Here is an 18,661-nt window from a genome sequence, read left to right as displayed (position 1 = left end):
ATGACATCACTAGACAAAAGTGTTGGGGAGAAACATTTAACATTGAAATGTATGTGTGTGCGTCCCTAGTCCCTTGCAGACCTGGATTTAAATAATATTTCAAGTCATTTCAGATACTTTATTATCACGTCTCAGGATATGAATCAGATGCAGACACAGGAGGATAGTTCGATTCTCAGAATATTTATTATTACAAAGGGGCAGGCAAAAGGCAGGTTGAAGGCAGGCAGAGGTTCGTAAACCAGGTCAGAGTCACGCAGGTACAGGACGGCAGGCAGGCTCAGGGTCAGGACAGGCAGAACGGTCAGAACCGGGTAGACTAGAAAACAAAAACTTGTACTGTATGCAAATGTACTGTATGCATATTTCTTAAGAATTAGTGATCATGAAGCTCTCATGAAAAGGAACTTGTTCTTTCATAACAGATGTTTAAATACAGGAACATGGTTAACTATGACCCTTATGTAATGCCTGCCTACCTATAAATATCAATAGGCTAGTTAGAGTAAAGAGGAAGCCTAAAAACTATAAACCGTTACATTGCTTTCATTTTCCCTTCCCATCAAGGCAGGAGCATTCAAACCCAGGTAACGACTTTATGTAGTTTTACAGCTTTACATTACTCTGCTGTCATCACAAGGTACTACTTTGATTTTTTTTTTACTCAGGCAAATAGCATACAATATAGCTCATATTTGCTCATCTTTATCAAGGGTCTCAATAATTTGGATGCATAATTAAAGCACATGCCTATATCAATATAACACATTAATATAACACATATTCTACGGAAAATATTACGAGCTAGACCATAGAAACCTTTATAGAGATGATAATTTAAACTAAATTCAGGCTTGGTTCCCTAAATTGAGGGCAGGCTACTCCAAGTCAAACATCAGGCTACTCCAAGTCAAACAATCAAATTTGATTTGTCACATTTGCCGAAAACAACAGGTGTAGACCTTACAGTGAAATGCTTACTACAAGCCCTTAACCAACAACGCAGTTTTAAGAAAATTCAACAAAAAAAGTAGAGATAAGAATAACAAATAATTAAAGAGCAGCAGTAAATAACAATAGTGGGGCTATATAGAGGGGGTATGGTACAGAGTCAATGTGCGGGGGCACCGGTGTCGAGGTAATTGAGGTAATATGTACATGTAGGCAGAGTTATTCACCGCATTTGGTGTGATGATTCTTAAATTTATTCCTTAGCCTATTATCGATTTTTTGGTATAATATATAATATTCCTTTCTCCAAAGGTAACATTTTCTTTGAAATTGTATGCCAAATCTGCTCTGTAGAAATCTTACCTTTGAATGATTTTTCTAAATAAAATCAATATGCTCAGGAACAAAATGGCTTTGTGATTTGTGCAAATGTATTGTATGCATATTTCATGAGAATTAGTGATCATGATATTCCTCTACATTGCTTTCATATTCTCCATAACATTTTTTACTCAGGCAACTATTCACGTTTACAAATGATCGAGTAATGTAAGTGTAAATGCTAACTCTGTGTGTGTGTGTGTGTGTGTGTGTGTGTGTGTGTGTGTGTGTGTGTGTGTGTGTGTGTGTGTGTGTGTGTGTGTGTGTGTGTGTGTGTGTGTAGGATGCAGATGAAACTCCTACTAATGGCACTGTGTACAGTGGTGTCCTCTTTCAATCAGCCACTGAGCACTGAGCTGGATGGCATCTGGGAGGAGTGGAAAACCCAACACGGCAAACAGTATTCCAAGGTTACTTAGAGCCTATGTTAAACACAGTATGCCAATCATACAGTATGAGTTAATCCTAAATTTCACTTAAATATGCACTACGCAGAGATTACGCTGCAATTTCCTGGTTGCAGGAAAATTGTAATATTTTGCCTAAATTCAGTTTAAAATCCAAACAAATCAAAATCCAAACACATGGTAACCAGGTGTTTATGTGAGTGTAGTGAAATGCTTGTGCTTCTAGTTCTGACTGTGCAGTAATATTTAACAAGTAATCTAACAATTCACTCAATTCTAAAGGGATGGAATAAGAATATGTACATATAAATATATGGATGAGTGATGATGGAGAGACATAGGCAAGATGCAATAGATGGTATAAAATACAGTATATACATATGAGATGAGTAATGTAAGATATGTAAACATTATTTAAAGTGACTAGGGATCCATTTATTAAAGTGGCCAATGATTCCGAGTCTGTACTGTGCAGCAGCCTCTCTGTGCTAGTGATGGTTGTTTAACAGTCTGATGGCTTTGAGATAGAGCTGTTTTTCAGTCTCCCGGGTCCCAGCTTTGATGCACCTCTACTAACATCACCTTCTGGATGGTAGCGGGGTGAAGAGGCAGTGGCTCGGGTGGTTATTGTCCTTGATGATCTTTTTGGCCTTCCTGTGACATCGGGTGCTGTAGGTGTCCTGGAGGGGAGGTAGTTTGTTTGACAAAACAAGCAAGTATAGTGTAGATAATCATTGTACCATCTAAACCTCTGTGAAATATAACCAAAAATATTGTATTTTCAGCTGTTTGAAGCTGGTTTACATAACCAAATGTAAAATATGCAAAAACGATATTAAGAAAGTGAAGCATAGAAAAAGCACATATAGAACAGATCTACAGTTTCTTAGACTTTCAATGAGAATGACAGATCTATAACTCCATGTGAATTTGGTCGGATCACCCAAAAAGTTCCATATTGCAGCTTTAAGTCAAATTTTGTGCCCAGCTAGCACATAATGTTCTGAGAACCCTATGTTTCTTAGAGCTTGGTGAGAGCATGGATGTCTATGGTTATTTTGCATAAAACCTTCCCACAACGTTCTGGGAATGGAGCAGGATATTTGCTTGGCTTTGAAACATTCTCAGCACATTTAAGGAACTTAAATAATTGTCTTGATATTTCCTTACTTTAACAGAACATTTCCTAAAAGCTCACAAGGATCGTACCCTTTTTTAAAATCTTCGCCTAAAATGACACTCAAATATAACTGTCTGTAGCTTAGGACCTGAAGCAGAGACAGCAGGGATTCAAACTGTAGATCCAGTTCCTACATTTGAATATAAAAATGTATTTTATCAAACAAAACTATGCTACCTTTTAGGATGACAAATCAGAGAAAGATTACTGAATGTAAGTACATTATTTACCTTCAGAGGTCAATGTATCAAACCAGTTGCCTTGATAAAAGCGTTTTGTTGTTGTGCACTCTCCTCAAACAATAGCATAGTATTTTTTCACTGTAGTAGCTACTATACATTGGACAGTGCAGTTAGATTAACAATAATATAAGCTTTCTGCCCATATAAGACATGTCTATGTCCTGGAAAGTTGGCTGTTACTTACAATGTAATTCTAGTCACTTTAGCGCACGTTAGCAACAACCATCCTGATTTAGGGATACCAATCCCATGTTCTTGGAACATTATCTAACTGGTTTGACATTGGGAATGTTCTCAAATAGTTTAGAGTACGTTAAGAAACAACGTTCTTCTGTGGGAATTTCAGTACTTCAGCACAATTCTTCCTACAGGTTTCCGTATGGTTCTAATTAAAGTAATGTTCTCAAATTGGTCAGAGAATGTTAAGAAACAAAATGTCTTCTATGGGAATTTTAGTACTTCACCATAACATTTTCTGCAGATTTCTTCATGGTTCTATTTAAAGTGTCCTCAGACCATTAATGTTCTCAGAACATTAAGAAAACTGTCCATAAAATCAACAAGAAATCTGTCGTAACATTCAAAGAACGTTCTAAGAATGTTATTTAAAAAATATACATTCCGTTTTCAGTGTCAACAAAACTCTCTATCTTGTTAAGTGTGTTTAGGTGTGTTGGCCGAGCCCACTAATTGCCCACACTTGAACTTAAATTAGTTCTTGGTTCCTTTGAAATGGGGTCTGTTTGAACAGCTTTGTATGAGTTTAAAAAACATGGCACGCTTCCTCCATGCTGGTGGCGCAGTGGACTTATTTCAATGATAGGGACCAGAGATCATAGGTTTGAATCGCACTGATGCTGAGCCACAATAAAAATGTTTTGGTGTTTGCATGATTAATGCCTAAGCAAATAAATGTCCACGTTGCCTCTCTGTGCTTGGAGTTCAAAACAGTTAACCCCATCCAGCGAAAAATCATATCGCCATTAGCATAACAAAATTTTATAAAAAAAAAAATTCAATTTTTTTTTCAAATTATATCGTTTTATAGATACACCTCTCCTGAATCGAACCACGTTGTCCGATTTCAAAAAGGCTTTACAGCAAAAGCAAAACATTAGATTATGTTAGAGGAGTATATCGTAAAAGTAGCCACATAGCCATTTTCCGACCAACCACATGCATCACAAATAACCAAAAAACAGCTAAATGCAGCACTAACCTTTGACAATCTTCATCAGATGACACACCTAGGACATCATGTTACACAATACATGCATTCTTTTGTTCGATAAAGTTCATATTTACATATAAAAACAGCATTTTACATCGGTGCGTAACGTTGACTAACTATTTTCCCTCAAATGCATCCGATGAAACAGAGCTACAATTTACTAAATTACTATTCGAAAACATTTTTAAAATGTAATATTGTCATTCTAAGATTTATAGATGAATATCTCTTGAAAGCACCTGTAATGCCAGATTTAAAAATAACTTTACTGGGTAATCACACTTTGCGATAAAAGGGGATGCGATACTCAGAACAATAGGTTAGCAATAGCAATAGGCTAGCCATCTTGGAACAATTGCATATCACATCTAGTCTTGCATACTATTGTCAATAATCCCTTACCTTTGGTTGTCTTCATCAGAAAGCACTTCCAGGAATCCCAGGTCCACAACAAATGTATTTTCGTTCGAAAAAATGACTCCTTTATGTTCCAAGAGCTTGTTCTTGTTAGCGCGTCTGAAGGCTGCTCCAAAACTTCCGTCGGCCACGGGACAGCCATTTCGAGAAAATGAATTTTTTTCCCATTTAGGTTAGTTCAAACATGTCAAACGTTGTATAACATAAATCTTCAGGGCGTTTTTCAACAAGAGAGCCAATAAGATTCGAGGGGGACGATTGCATTGTGTTTCAAAACATTTCGAAAGGGGAGGGTAACCAGGGGCGCCGGCGTCATAATGGTGATGGCCCTCTCTGTCTGACTACGTTCCACAGCGTCTCATTCATTCAGTTTTAACAGTAGAAGGCTTAAACCAATTTGTGAAGACTGGGGACATCTAGTGGAAGCAATAGGAAGTGCTCAATGAACCATAGCTCACGGTGTGATTAATAGGCAATGTGATGAAGTTGAGTTCGTAATTCAGAATTCCACTTCCTGTTTCCATCTGTCTCGGGGTTTTGACTGCCATATGAGTTCTGTTATACTCACAGACACCATTCAAACAGTTTTAGAAACTTTAGCGTGTTTTCTATCCACAAGTATTAATTATATGCATATCCTAGCTTCTGAGTTTGAGTAGGAGGCCGTTTAAAATGGGCACAAATCTTTTTCAAAAATCGCTTTAGCGCCCCCTATCCTAGGGGAACGCCAAGAGGTTAATCCAAACCAAGCTAGCAGTGCTATTAAAAGTCGTATTGAAACATTCAGTGAAAGTTTAAAGGAAATTATTCACAAACCTCCAAATAACTTTTACATTTCTTTCACATTTAGAGAATGTTCTCAAAACGTTATTTAATTACCTTCAAATAACTTTGAATTTCCGTTCTCATAACATTAATAAAACCACCCAGGAACATTTTCAGGGAATCATAGTAAAACATTATCAGAACCTCTCTGCAACCCAAAAATATACATTCCCAGAACAGGCACAATGTTCACTTCTGTTCTCAGAATCTTAAAAAAACATTCAGTTTTACCAGTCAGGAAATGTATGCCTTCATTCCCAGAACCAATGGGAAACCAAAAATGTATGTTCCCACAACTTCCAAGGAACCAAGTGTGCTAGCTGGGTGAAAATGTGACTTCAGTGGAAGTTTAGCATATGCATATCACCCTTGTGTTACGATTTGCACCATAGAGATTAATCATGATGTCAATAACTTGTGGGGCTTTTGGCTTGTCTTTCTCAGGTGGATGAGGGCTTCAGAAGGATGATCTGGGAGACAAACCAAGGCCTCATCCGTCAACACAACCTGGAGGCAGAAATGGGAAAGCACACCTTCACCCTGGGAATGAACCAGTTTGGAGACATGGTAAGACAACCGACAATTGTAATTGGATCAGCAATTGGATGAGCATGAAACATGAATTTAAGAAATATAAAAAATATAAATAGGAAAGAGAGCAGCTTTTACAGATTGTTTTACTAAGTCCCAGATAAAGGGGAAGTTCAGTATATTACAACTTAATATTAAAGAGGAACTGAACCCCAAAAATGACTTATCTGCTTGAAAAAGGCCTATATGGCATCGATAGTAGTAATAAACATAAATTCTAGTGCCAAAATTGATTAAAATGTGTAAGTAGGATTACTTTCGTCATAAAGTCAGTATTTTCCAAAACTGAGTTTTGTGAGATTTAACTTAACTTGAAATGTTATCACTTCAGAGGTAAATAGTTGGCCTACCTGTTTCTCCCATTGAAGACATTAGATGTCAGTTTGCTCCAGCAAGGCTAGGTAATATTGTGGGAAATACTGTATGCTGTATTGTAGACAGTGGAGATTTTAGAATGTAAATCTCGGTGGTGCAAACTCCCCACAAAAATGTTTATGCATGCCAGCAAAGCCACTACACAACACAACACTAATCAATACATTAATTGGACTATAATGGTGGCAAACGGTTAGGGCCTACATAAAAGGTGTCCCAACAGCAGAGTCTCAACAGCAGTCCCAACACCTTACTACTGCTACATCTGGCTGTCAGTGGAGTCTTGTCTGACAGCGAAACACTTCATTCAGCCGCATTTACTGCCTTTTAAAATAACATAGCTGATATGGCTGGCTTGCTTAAACAAATGTGGTTTCTACTGACAATTGAGATGTACAAACTATGGCATGAGGGGACGACGAGCAGATAAGAGGCAATCCGTAATTTTGATTAAGACATTACTGAGAGAGCTAGGACGGACGTATTCTCCCTGTACACCAAGTCAGAACCGTAGTCAATGAAAGGTCTAACAATATTCGATGCTGACATTTCTCTAAAACAGGCTATAAGCTACATGTGCACCACCAAGTCAGAAAAGAAGGCTAAATTATGAGGGGAAAGGGGACCAAATTATTAGGAGGACGCACACGGGCTACTAACAGCTTACTACACAACATACAAATAGTATTACTTTCTTAGCTACAGTATACATATCTCCCTGGCATATTACATCATTTTTGCAGCAACATACAATACATTTTTGGACTCACTTTGTTGTGCTGTGCTCACATGAACAGGAAGGTGGTGTGGCGGTCCTTCGTGGGCAAATTTTGTCATCAAACTTTGTCATCAAAGTCTCTCATTCTCTGGATTTATGGTGCTTTCAACTGGGAACTCGGGGAAAAAAGCAAGTTCGAATCATGACGTTAGTGATCTTCAGGTCGGAGCTCTAGAAAGAGGCCCGAACCCCCAACTTGGAAGACTGAGTTGGATGACCGTTCAAAATATATTTTCCCAGTCTGAGCTCGTTTTTTCAGAGTTCCCACTCACTGAAGTCTGAGATTTCCCAGTTCCGAGTTTCCAGTTGTTTTGAAAGCGGCAGAAGTCATGCTGGATTGACAACATGGCCAATGTTGAATGTTTATCCTTTTAAACTTGGAAAAGAGACCCTTTAACCAAGACTTGGACATCCACTCCACTGAATAGCAGGCTTGCAGTTAGCCACTGATTCCTTCCAAACCACTCATTCTTGAATTTGCGATTTCCAAGTTTTTGTGAAATGTTTATGTCCAATGGCCGATGAGCAACGATACGTTTTATCTATAATTTCATCTTCATAATTTCTCTTCATATGACAAGTATTGAAAAGGATTTGCCAGTAGATTGTCGGCTTGATTCATGATCAAATCAAATCAAATTTATTTATAAAGCCCTTCTTACATCAGCTGATATCTCAAAGTGCTGTACAGAAACCCAGCCTAAAATCCCAAACAGCAAGCAATGCAGGTGTAGAAGCACGTTGGCTTGGAAAAACTCCCTAGAAAGGTTAGAACCTAGGAAGAAACCTAGAGAGGAACCAGGCTATGAGGGGTGGCCAGTCCTCTTCTGGCTGTGCCGGGTGGAGATTATAATAGAACATGGCCAAGATGTTCATAGATGTTCATAGATGACCAGCAGGGTCAAATAATAATAATCACAGTGGTTGTCGAGGGTACAACAGGTCAGCACCTCAGGAGTAAATGTCAGTTGGCTTTTCATAGCCGATCACTCAGAGTATCTCTACCACTCCTGCTGTCTAGAGAGTTGAAATCAGCAGGTCTGGGACAGGTAGCACGTCCAGTGAACAGGTCAGGGTTCCATAGCCGCAGGCAGAACAGTTGAAACTGGAGCAGCAGCACGGCCAGGTGGACTGGGGACAGCAAGGAGTCATCAGGTCAGGTAGTCCTGAGGCATGGTCCTAGGGCTCAGGTCCTCTGAGAGAGAGAAAGAAAGAATTAGAGAGAGCATACTTAAGTTCACACAGGACACAGGATAAGACAGGAGAAATACCCCAGATATAACAGATTGACCCTAGCCCCCCGACACATAAACTACTGCAGCATAAATACTGAAGGCTGAGACAGGAGGGGTCGGGAGACACTGTGGCCCCGTTTTACGATACCCCACGGACAGGGCCAAACTGGCCCTGATGATGACTGCTAGCTTGCAAGCTAAGATTTTGAAAGTAGTATGTTGAAATGATCAATCCAATCAAAGGTACTGTAGATATAACGTGGTTTGACATACTTGTATCTGTGGCCAATGACCTTGAGCCTTCTTGGATGGGCACTTCTAATGTAACTCTATGGCAGCACCCAAGAGGCTTGAATTTTTGAGCTCTCCCTGTAGATTTTGCGGTGACGCAGTGTCCCCATGAGTGACAGAACACTGAGCAAATCACGGTGCAACTAGAGAATATTAGCACTCCCTATGCTTGGAATTTTCACAGCCTGCCCCATCACCACAGAAAGCCCAGAGCTAGGCTGTAACACCTGATATTCAAGAAAGCAAAAAAGAGACCATCTTTGTATGCGGCTTTATTAACTCAATAATATATATATTTTTCATTGTTTGCAAACTGATATGTGACACATATTAATGGCAAAATAACATGCAAAACAGGCACAAAAATAAATAAATAATAATATATCCAGTGCATTCGAAAAGTATTCAGACCAGAAAAGTATTTTTTCCACATTTTGTTACATTACAGCCTTGTTCTAAAACTGATTACATAATTTTCCCCCTCATCAATCTACCCACAATACCCTATAATTACAAAGCAAAAACTGTTTTTTAGAAATGTTTACTAATTTATTAAAAATAATAAAGTTAAATATTTCATTTGCCGAAGTAGGTACTTTGTTGAAGCACCTTTGGCAGCGATTACAGCCTCAAGTAGCAAGATGGCGCCAGAGGGGAGAGTTGCCGTCTTATCGGCTCTTAAACAACCATGCTATTTTTTTTGTTTTTTCGCATTGTTTGTAACTTGTTTTGTACATAATGTTGCTGCTACCTTTTCTTATGACTGAAAAGAGCTTCTGGACACCAGAACTGGGATTAATCACCTCAAATTGGACGAGTTCTTCTTCAATGAGTTGGACGTGAGGGATATACTACAGACAGCCGACCCGGTCCAGATCCCCGTGATTTGCTGGAAAAGGAAACGTAGGTTTCGCAGAAAGAGATCAGGATGCCGTGTGAGGCGACGAGTGGCTAATCTGCCCTTGCCTTCTGTTCTGCTAGCTAATGTTCAATCGCTGGAAAATAAATGGGACGAACTGAAAGTATGTACACTACCGTTCAAAACTTTGGGGTCACTTAGAAATGTCCTTGTTTTTGAAAGAAAGCATTTTTTTGTCCATTAAAATAACATCAAATTGATCAGAAATACAGTGTAGACATTGTTATAGTTGTAAATCACTATTGTAGCTGAAGCAATACAACTGGCCTTCTTTAGACTAGTTGAGTATCTGGAGCATCATCATTTGTGGGTTCGATTACAGGCTAAAAATATCCAGAAACAAATAACTTTCTTCTGAAACTCATCAGTCTATTCTTGTTCTGAGCAATGAAGGCTATTCCATGTGAAAAAGAAACTGAAGATCCCGTACAACGCTGTGTACTACTCCCTTCACAGAACGGCGTAAACTGGCTCTAACCAGAATAGAAAGAGGAGTGGAAGGCCCCGGGGCACAACTGAGCAAGAGGACAAGTACATTAGAGCGTCTAGTTTGAGAAACAGACGCCTCACAAGTTCTTAACTGGCAGCTTGATTAAATAGTACCTCCAAGCACCAGTCTCAACGTCAACAGTGAAGAGGCGACTCTGGGATGCTGGCCTTCTAGGCAAAGTTGCAAAGAAAAAGCCATATCTCAGACTGGCCAATAAAAAGACTAAGACAGGCAAAAGAACACAGACACTGGACAGAGATAGACCACCTTTACTCCACACACAGAGATGTGTACAAAGCTCTCCCTCGCCCTCCATTTGGCAAATCTGACCATAACTCTATCCTCCTGATTCCTGCTTACAAGCAAAAATTAAAGCAGGAAGCACCAGTGACTCTGTCTATAAAAAAGTGGTCAGATGAAGCAGATGCTAAACTACAGGACTGTTTTGCTAGCACAGACTGGAATATGTTCCGGGATTCTTCTAATAGCATTGAGGAGTACACCACCTCAGTCACTGGCTTTATCAATAAGTGCATCGAGGACGTCATCCCCACAGTGACTGTACGTACATACCCCAACCAGAAGCCATGGATTACAGGCAACATTCGCACTGTGCTGAAGGGTAGAGCTGCCGCTTTCAAGGAGCGGGACTCTAACCCGGAAGCTTATAAGAAATCCCGCTATGCCCTCCAACGAACCATCAAACAGGCAAAGCATCAATACAGGACTGAGATCGAATCATACTACACTGGCTCCGATGCTCATTGGATGTAACGGGGCTTGCAAACTATTACAGACTACAAAGGGAAGCACAGCCGAGAGCTGCCTAGTGACACAAGCCTACCAGATGAGCTAAAAAACTTCTATGCTCACTTCGAGGCAAGTAACACTGAAACATGCATGAGAGGCCCCGGGAAAAGCTGAAAAGCTGTTCATGACAACTGTGTGATCACACTCTCCACAGCCGATGTGAGTAAGACCGTTAACCTCTATGGGCTAGGTGGGACGCTTGCGTCCCACCTACTCAACAGCCAGTGTAATCCCGTGGCGTGTTATTCAAATACCTTAGAAATGCTATTACTTCAATTTCTCAAACATATGACTATTTTACACCATTTTAAAGACAAGACTCTCATTAATCTAACCACACTGTCCGATTTCAAAAAGGCTTTACAACGAAAGCAAAACATTAGATTATGTCAGCAGAGTACCCAGACAGAAATAATCAGACACCCATTTTTCAAGCTAGCATATAATGTCACATAAACCCAAACCACAGCTAAATGCAGCACTAATAACCTTTGATGATCTTCATCAGATGACACCCCTAGGACATTATGTTATACAATACATGCATGTTTTGTTCAATCAAGTTCATATTTATATCAAAAACCAGCTTTTTACATTAGCATGTGACTAGCATGTGACTAGCATTCCCACCGAACACTTCCGGTGAATTTACTAAATTACTCACGATAAACGTTCACAAAAAACATAACAATTATTTTAAGAATTATAGATACAGAACTCCTCTATGCACTCGCTATGTCTGATTTTAAAATAGCTTTTCGGTGAAAGCACATTTTGCAATATTCTCAGTAGATAGCCCGGCATCACAGGGCTAGCTATTTAGACACCCAGCAAGTTTAGCACTCACCAAAGTCAGTTTTACTATAAGAAAAATGTTATTACCTTTGCTGTTCTTCGTCAGAATGCACTCCCAGGACTTCTACTTCAATAACAAATGTTGGTTTGGTCCCAAATAATCCATAGTTATATCCAAATAGCGGCGTTTTGTTCGTGCATTCAAGACACTATCCGAATGGTAAAGAAGGGTGACGAGCATGACGCATTTCGTGACAAAAAAATTCTAAATATTCCATTACCGTACTTCGAAGCATGTCAACCGCTGTTTAAAATCGATTTTTATGCCATTTTTCTCGCAAAAAAGCGATAATATTCCGACCGGGAAAGCGTGTTTACGTTCAAAGAGAGAGAAAATAAAAACATCTCGTGCCCTCGTGCACGAGCCCCAGTCTGATGGTCCTCTGACAGGCCACTATCCAAACGCGCTAATGGGTTTCAGCCAGGGGCTGCCTCGATATCATTCAGCTTTTTCCCGGGTTCTGAGAGCCTATGGGAGCCGTAGGAAGTGTCACGTTACAGCAAAGATCCTCAGTCTTCAATAAAAAGAGCCAAGATGAACAAGAACTTGTCAGACAGGCCACTTCCTGTAAGGAATCTTCTCAGGTTTTTGCCTGCCATATGAGTTCTGTTATACTCCCAGACACCATTCAAACAGTTTTAGAAACTTTAGGGTGTTTTCTATCCAAAGCCAATAATTATATGCATATTCTAGTTACTGGGCAGGAGTAGTAACCAGATTAAATCGGGTACGTTTTTTATCCGGCCGTGTAAATACTGCCCCCTATCCCCAACAGGTTAAACAGGTCAACATTCACAAGGCCGCTGGGCCAGACGGATTACCAGGACGTGTACTCCGAGCATGCGCTAACCAACTGGCAAGTGTCTTCACTGGCATTTTCAACCTCTCCCTGTCCGAGTCTGTAATACCAACATGTTTCAAGCAGACCACCATAGTCCCTGTGCTGAAGAACTCTAAGGTGACCTGCCTAAATGACTACCAACCCGTAGCACTCACGTCTGTAGCCATGAAATGCTTTGAAAGGCTGGTCATGGCTCACATCAACACCATTATCCCAGAAACCCAAGACCCACTCCAATTTGCATACCGCACCAACATATCCACAGATGATGCAATCTCTATTGCACTCCACACTTCCCTTTCCCACCTGTACGAAAGGAATACCTATGTGAGAATGCTATTCATTGACTACAGCTCAGCGTTCAACACCATAGTGCCCTCAAAGCTCATCACTAAACTAAAACCCTGGGACTAAACACCTCCCTCTGCAACTGAATTCTGGACATCCTGACGGGCCGCCCCCAGGTGGTAAGGGTAGGTAACAACACATCCGCCACGCTGATCCTCAACACGGGAGCCCCTCAGGGGTGCGTGCTCAGTCCCATCCTGTACTCCCTGTTCACTCATGATTGCACGACTAGGCACGACTCCAAAACCATCATTAAGTTTGCCTCATGACACAACAGTGGTAGACCTGATCACCGACAACGATGAGACAGCCTATAGGGAGGAGGTCAGAGAACTGACCGTGTGGTGCAAGGACAACAAGCTCTCCCTCAACGTAATCAAGACAAAGGAGATGATTGTGGACTACAGGAAAAGGAGGACCGAGTACGTCCCCATTCCCATTGACGGGGCTGTAGTGGAGCAGGTTGAGAGCTTCAAGTTCCTTAGTGTCCACATCATCAACAAACTAACATGGTCTAAGCACACTAAGACAGTCGTGAAGAGGGCACAACAAAACCTATTCCCCCTCAGCGGACTGAAAAGATTTGGCATGGGTCCTCAGATCCTCAAAAGGTTTTACAGCTGCACAATCAAGAGCATCCTGAAGGGTTGCATCACTTCCTGGTATGGCAACTGTTAGGCCTCCGACCGCAAGAGCGTAGTGCGAACGGCCCAGTACATCACCGGGGCCAAGCTTCCTGCCATCCAGGACCTCTATACCGGCGGTGTCAGAGAAAGGCCCTAAAAATTGTCAAAGACTCCAGCCACCCTAGTCATAGACTGTTCTCTCTGCTACCGCACAGCAAGCGGTACCGGAGTGCCAAGTCTAGGTCCAAGAGGCATCTAAATAGCTACTACCCCCAAGCCATAAGACTCCTGAATAGCTAATCAAATGGCTGCTGCTACTCTCTGTTATTATCTATGCAAAGCCACTTTAATAACTCTACCTACATGTACATAATTACCTCAATTACCTCAACAGCGGTGCCCCCGCACATTGACACATTGATTTGGAAAGGCACACACCTGTCTATATAAGGTCCCACAGTTGACAGTGCATGTCAGAGCAAAAACCAAGCCATAAGGTCGATGGTATTATCCATAGAGTTACGAGACAGGATTGTGTTCAGGCACAGATCTGGGGAAGGGTACCAAAAAATGTCTTCAGCATTAAAGGTCCCCAAGAACAGTGGCCTCCATAATTCTTAAACGGAAGGAGTTTGGAACCAACAAGAATCTTCCTAGGGATGGCGGCCAGGCCAAACTGAGCAATCTGAGTCTGGGAGGTGACCAAGAACCCGATGGTCACTCTGACAGAGCTCTATAGTGCTTCTGTGGAGATGGGGAACCTTCCAGAAGGACAACCATCTCTGCAGCACTCCAGACTGAGGCGAATGTTCACCTTCCAACAGGACAACGACCCTAAGCGCACAGCCAAGACAACGCAGGAGTGGCTTCGGAACAAGTCTCAGAATGTCCTTGAGTGGCCTAGCCAGAGCCCGTACTTGAACCCGATATAACATCTCTGGAGAGACCTGAAAATAGCTGTGCAGCAACGCTCCGCATCCATCCTGACAGAGCTTGAGAGGATATGCAGAGAAGAATGGGAGAAACTCCCCAAATACAAATGTGCCAAGCTTTTAGCGTCGTACCCAAGAAGACTCAATGCTGTAATCGCTGCCAAAGGTGCTTCAAGAAAGTACTGAGTAAAGGGTCTGAATACTTATGTAAATGTGATTTCAGTCTTATTTTATGTTTAATACATTTGCAAAAATGTCTAAAAAACAGTTTTTGCTTCGCCATTGTGTGTAGATTGATGAGGTCAAAAAAACTATTTAATCAGTTTTAGAATAAGGCTGCAATGTAACAAAAGATGAAAAAAGTCAAGGGGTCTGAATACATTCTAAAGGCATTGTAGGTTATGAATGACACCCCCTGCCCCCATTTGTCCAGACCACAGAGACACAGTACAATGCAGACGTATCTACACATTCATTGTTTTTTACAATATTTAATCAGTTTCTAGAATTAATGTTTTCTTGACTAAGGTGATCCATTAGGATGCCGATCCATTCTAGTTTTAATTCTGTGTTCCAGACGAATAAAGAGTACAACGCCTTGTTGACCGCTAATGATGCTGAAGAGGTGAAAAGCCTGGATGGGATCCCCCTCTCTAAGTGGAACTGCAGTCTCTCAGCAGCTCCTGAGATGTGGGACTGGCGTCTATATGGATATGTGACTCCAGTGAAGAACCAGGTTGAAGAGCAACCTCTTTCATTTGTTCTCTCTCACTTTTGGGCGAATCCTAACTTCCACTTAAGTCGACATTTCCTTTAGTCTCCCATTGACATAATGCATGACTAAGTAAACATTTGACTTAACTGGAAGTTATTATTCTCCCCTTCATTTTTCTGGTATTGTACAGACACTGATATAGAAAGGATTAGAGAAGTGGGTAGTCTAGGTGCCACTTATTAGACATGACATGAAAAGCCACTTTCTCTGCATTTAGAAAGGTGACGAAACTGTACCTATGTTTCTTAGACACTGTTGACGTAGTGGCTTGATATGATGAGAAGCGACAGGAGTTTTTCCTGAGCACTTTACCAGGAAAAACATGCCGCCATAGCTCTAGAGGATAACTTCAAAGCACAATAGGGGAAATAAAATGGGTATTTTATCTAGCGGCATTGTGGATCTTGCTACGCATTTACATCTAGGCAATAGCTTCAAAGCAAAACAGTAGATATGACAACTATTTTATTTGATCTAGGGGTCTTGTGGATCTTGCTATGCATTTGCTGCAGTCGGAGCACTGGAGGGCCAGTTGTTCAAGCAGACAGGCAAACTGTTGCCTCTGAGTGAGCAGAACCTTGTGGACTGCAGTGGAGACTATCACAATCATGGCTGTGGTGGTGGCTTGGCCATGAGGTGTTTTAGTTACGTTTCAGATCATGGGATTATGTCGGAGAGGAAATATCCTTACACTGCAGAGGTACAATACAATATGTTACCATTAGGGTTGCAAAATTCTGGTAACTTTCCCAAAATTCTTAGGTTTTCCAGAAATCCCAGTTGGAAGATTCTTGGAATCAGGAGGGAATAACCATGAAACCAGGAATCATCCAACTGGTATTTCTGTAAAAAGTGGGAATTTTGGAAAGAACATAGAATAGATGAGTGAAAAGATCACTGTAAAGCTTGAGATTATCAAAATAAACTGTTTTCAGGTGGGCCCTTGTGAATACCAGAATGCAACAAAGGAAGCCTGGTGCAAAGGCTTCAACAGAGTTCCTTCTCTGGATGAAAAAGTGTTTCGAGACACTTTGTATGAGGTTGGCCCTATCGCGGTGTCTGTGAACGCCACACATCCCTCCTTCAAGTTCTACAAAGATGGTGAGCTAGGTGTCACACCTATGATTAGATGTGAACAAGTATACGTGTACATTCATGTCAAGGGTACGCTCTCCAAAAAGAGGTAATAGATTATCTCTCTTGAGATTGGAACAGTTCGACTTTACTGCATGGACTCTTCTGCAAACGTATTACTACAATTTAGGTGGGAACCATTAAGCAACAAATAAGTAAGAAGAGAAAATAGCCCTAGTATTACCAATACCAATGAATGGTCATACAGTGACAGAACTAATACTTGGAAACACTTTACTTGAAGAATCCAGGCATAACTTGTTATAACCATGTACGAGTCTTTATAATATTTATATTATATTTATATTATATTATATTTTCAACTGGTTATTTAGCCCGTATCACTATGAAATTATTATAATGTAAAGGGGTCATCATCATCATCATGACAACTCGTTATGCATTATAACTGCATAATGCATTATACCTGGATGCTTTCAGTAAAGTGTTACCATTACCTCTATTAAATTGTAAATAAATACATATGAATTGCACATTAACTCTTGTAGTGCTTCTTCTTTAGGAGTCCTCTACCAGCCTGACTGTTCAACAAGAACTAACCATGCTGTACTGGCTGTCGGGTATGGTAGTTCTTACCTGGACTATTGGATTGTGAAAAACAGGTCAGTGTTTACTTTGAAAGTGTAAAGCCATCCAACAACTCAATATTAATGACATAGGGCAACATTTTTGATGCAGAAAATACAGTCAAACTCATCATAACCTGCCAGTGTGATTTAATTCTACACTTTTCTTCAGCAATTTGTGTTGTAAAAAGGCCACCGTTTACGCATTACTCATCCAGCCAAATAACCCTATTATATTTTTTAATTTTTAAAAGAAAAGTTCCAAATTCAATCATACTACCAGGTAATTGATTTGAGTTCTATTCACACGTCATGTACATATCTCATGTAAATGTACACACACTCTCGGTACTAAGTATTCTTTAATTTCTCCATTGGTTTTGCAGCTGGGGTACTGGTTGGGGAAGAGACGGGTACATTCTCATGGCCAGAGGATACAACCAGTGTGGTATTGCCAGACACCCAGTCTACCCTATTATGTGATCTGTGTATGTTGACACACTTGGAATCCTAGCTAGAAATACAGTGCATTCAGCAAAAAAATCAGACCCCTTGACTTTTTCAACATTTTGTTACATTACAGCCTTATTCTAAAATGTATTAAATATTTTTGTTTTCTCAAAAATATACACACAATACCCGGAAATGACAAAGTGTAAACAGGTTTTTAGAAATGTTTGAAAATGTATTACCAATAAAAAACAGAAGTATTCAGACCCTTTTCTATAAGACTCAAAAATGATCTCAGGTGCATCCTGTTTCCATTGATCATTCGTGAGATGTTTCTACACCTGGATTGGAGTCTGCCTGTGGTCAATTCAATTGATTGGACAGGCACATACCTGTCTAAGATCCCACAGTTGACAGTGCACGTCAGAGCAAAAACCAAGCCATGAGGTTGAAGGAATTGTCCGTAGACCTCAGAGACAGGATTGTATCGATGCACAGATCTGGGGAAGGGTATCAAAACATTTCTGTAGCTTTGAAGGTCACCAAGAACATAGTGGCCTCCATCATTCTTAAATGGAAGAAGTTTGCAAATGTTCACCTTCCAACAGGTCAACAACCCTAAGCACACAGCCAAGACAACGCAGGAGTGGCTTCGGGACAAGTCTCTGAATGTCCTTGAGTGGCCCAACCAGAGCCCGGACTTGAACCCGATATAACATCTCTGGAGAGACCTGAAAATAGCTGTGCAGCGACGCTCCCGATCCAACCTGACAGAGCTTGAGAGGATCTGCAGAGAATAATGGGAGAAACTCCCCAAATACAGGTGTGCCAAGCATGTAGCGTCATACCCAAGAAGACTCAAAGCTTTTAGATTGATTGAATTCATTTATAATAAAATAAATTCACAGCCAGGGTACCATAAATTGTGTTGTAAAATCCTTAGTTGCAATATCCATTTGTGGATGTATAAATTAATGGTATATACCCAT

The 18,661-nt window shown here is 40.6% G+C and overlaps 1 protein-coding gene across 1 annotated transcript; it reads left to right on the top strand.

Moving 5' to 3' along the window:
• The first annotated feature begins 518 nt into the window (after window positions 1-518).
• On the top strand, window positions 519-17,757 carry LOC106564981 (procathepsin L). Its single transcript, XM_014131537.2, has 8 exons — window positions 519-587; window positions 1,616-1,742; window positions 6,079-6,201; window positions 15,304-15,462; window positions 15,980-16,201; window positions 16,437-16,602; window positions 17,159-17,258; window positions 17,609-17,757. The coding sequence occupies exons 2-8, from the start codon at window positions 1,617-1,619 to the stop codon at window positions 17,703-17,705; spliced, it is 993 nt and encodes a 330-aa protein (XP_013987012.1). The 5' UTR covers window positions 519-587; window position 1,616; the 3' UTR covers window positions 17,706-17,757.
• Window positions 17,758-18,661: the final 904 nt, after the last annotated feature.

Source organism: Salmo salar, chromosome ssa12 (assembly GCF_905237065.1).
Source record: "Salmo salar chromosome ssa12, Ssal_v3.1, whole genome shotgun sequence".
NCBI classification, from domain to species: domain Eukaryota; kingdom Metazoa; phylum Chordata; class Actinopteri; order Salmoniformes; family Salmonidae; genus Salmo; species Salmo salar.
Note: the sequence above shows the minus strand (reverse complement) of the source record. Positions and strands in the feature narration are given on the sequence as shown.

Coding starts and splice junctions, on each gene's coding strand:
- LOC106564981 (XM_014131537.2), top strand. CDS start 1,617: ATGCAGATGAAACTCCTACTAATGGCACTGTGTACAGTGGTGTCCTCT. Junction 1,743..6,078: donor ACGGCAAACAGTATTCCAAG/GTTACTTAGAGC, acceptor TGTCTTTCTCAG/GTGGATGAGGGCTTCAGAAG. Junction 6,202..15,303: donor TGAACCAGTTTGGAGACATG/GTAAGACAACCG, acceptor TCTGTGTTCCAG/ACGAATAAAGAGTACAACGC.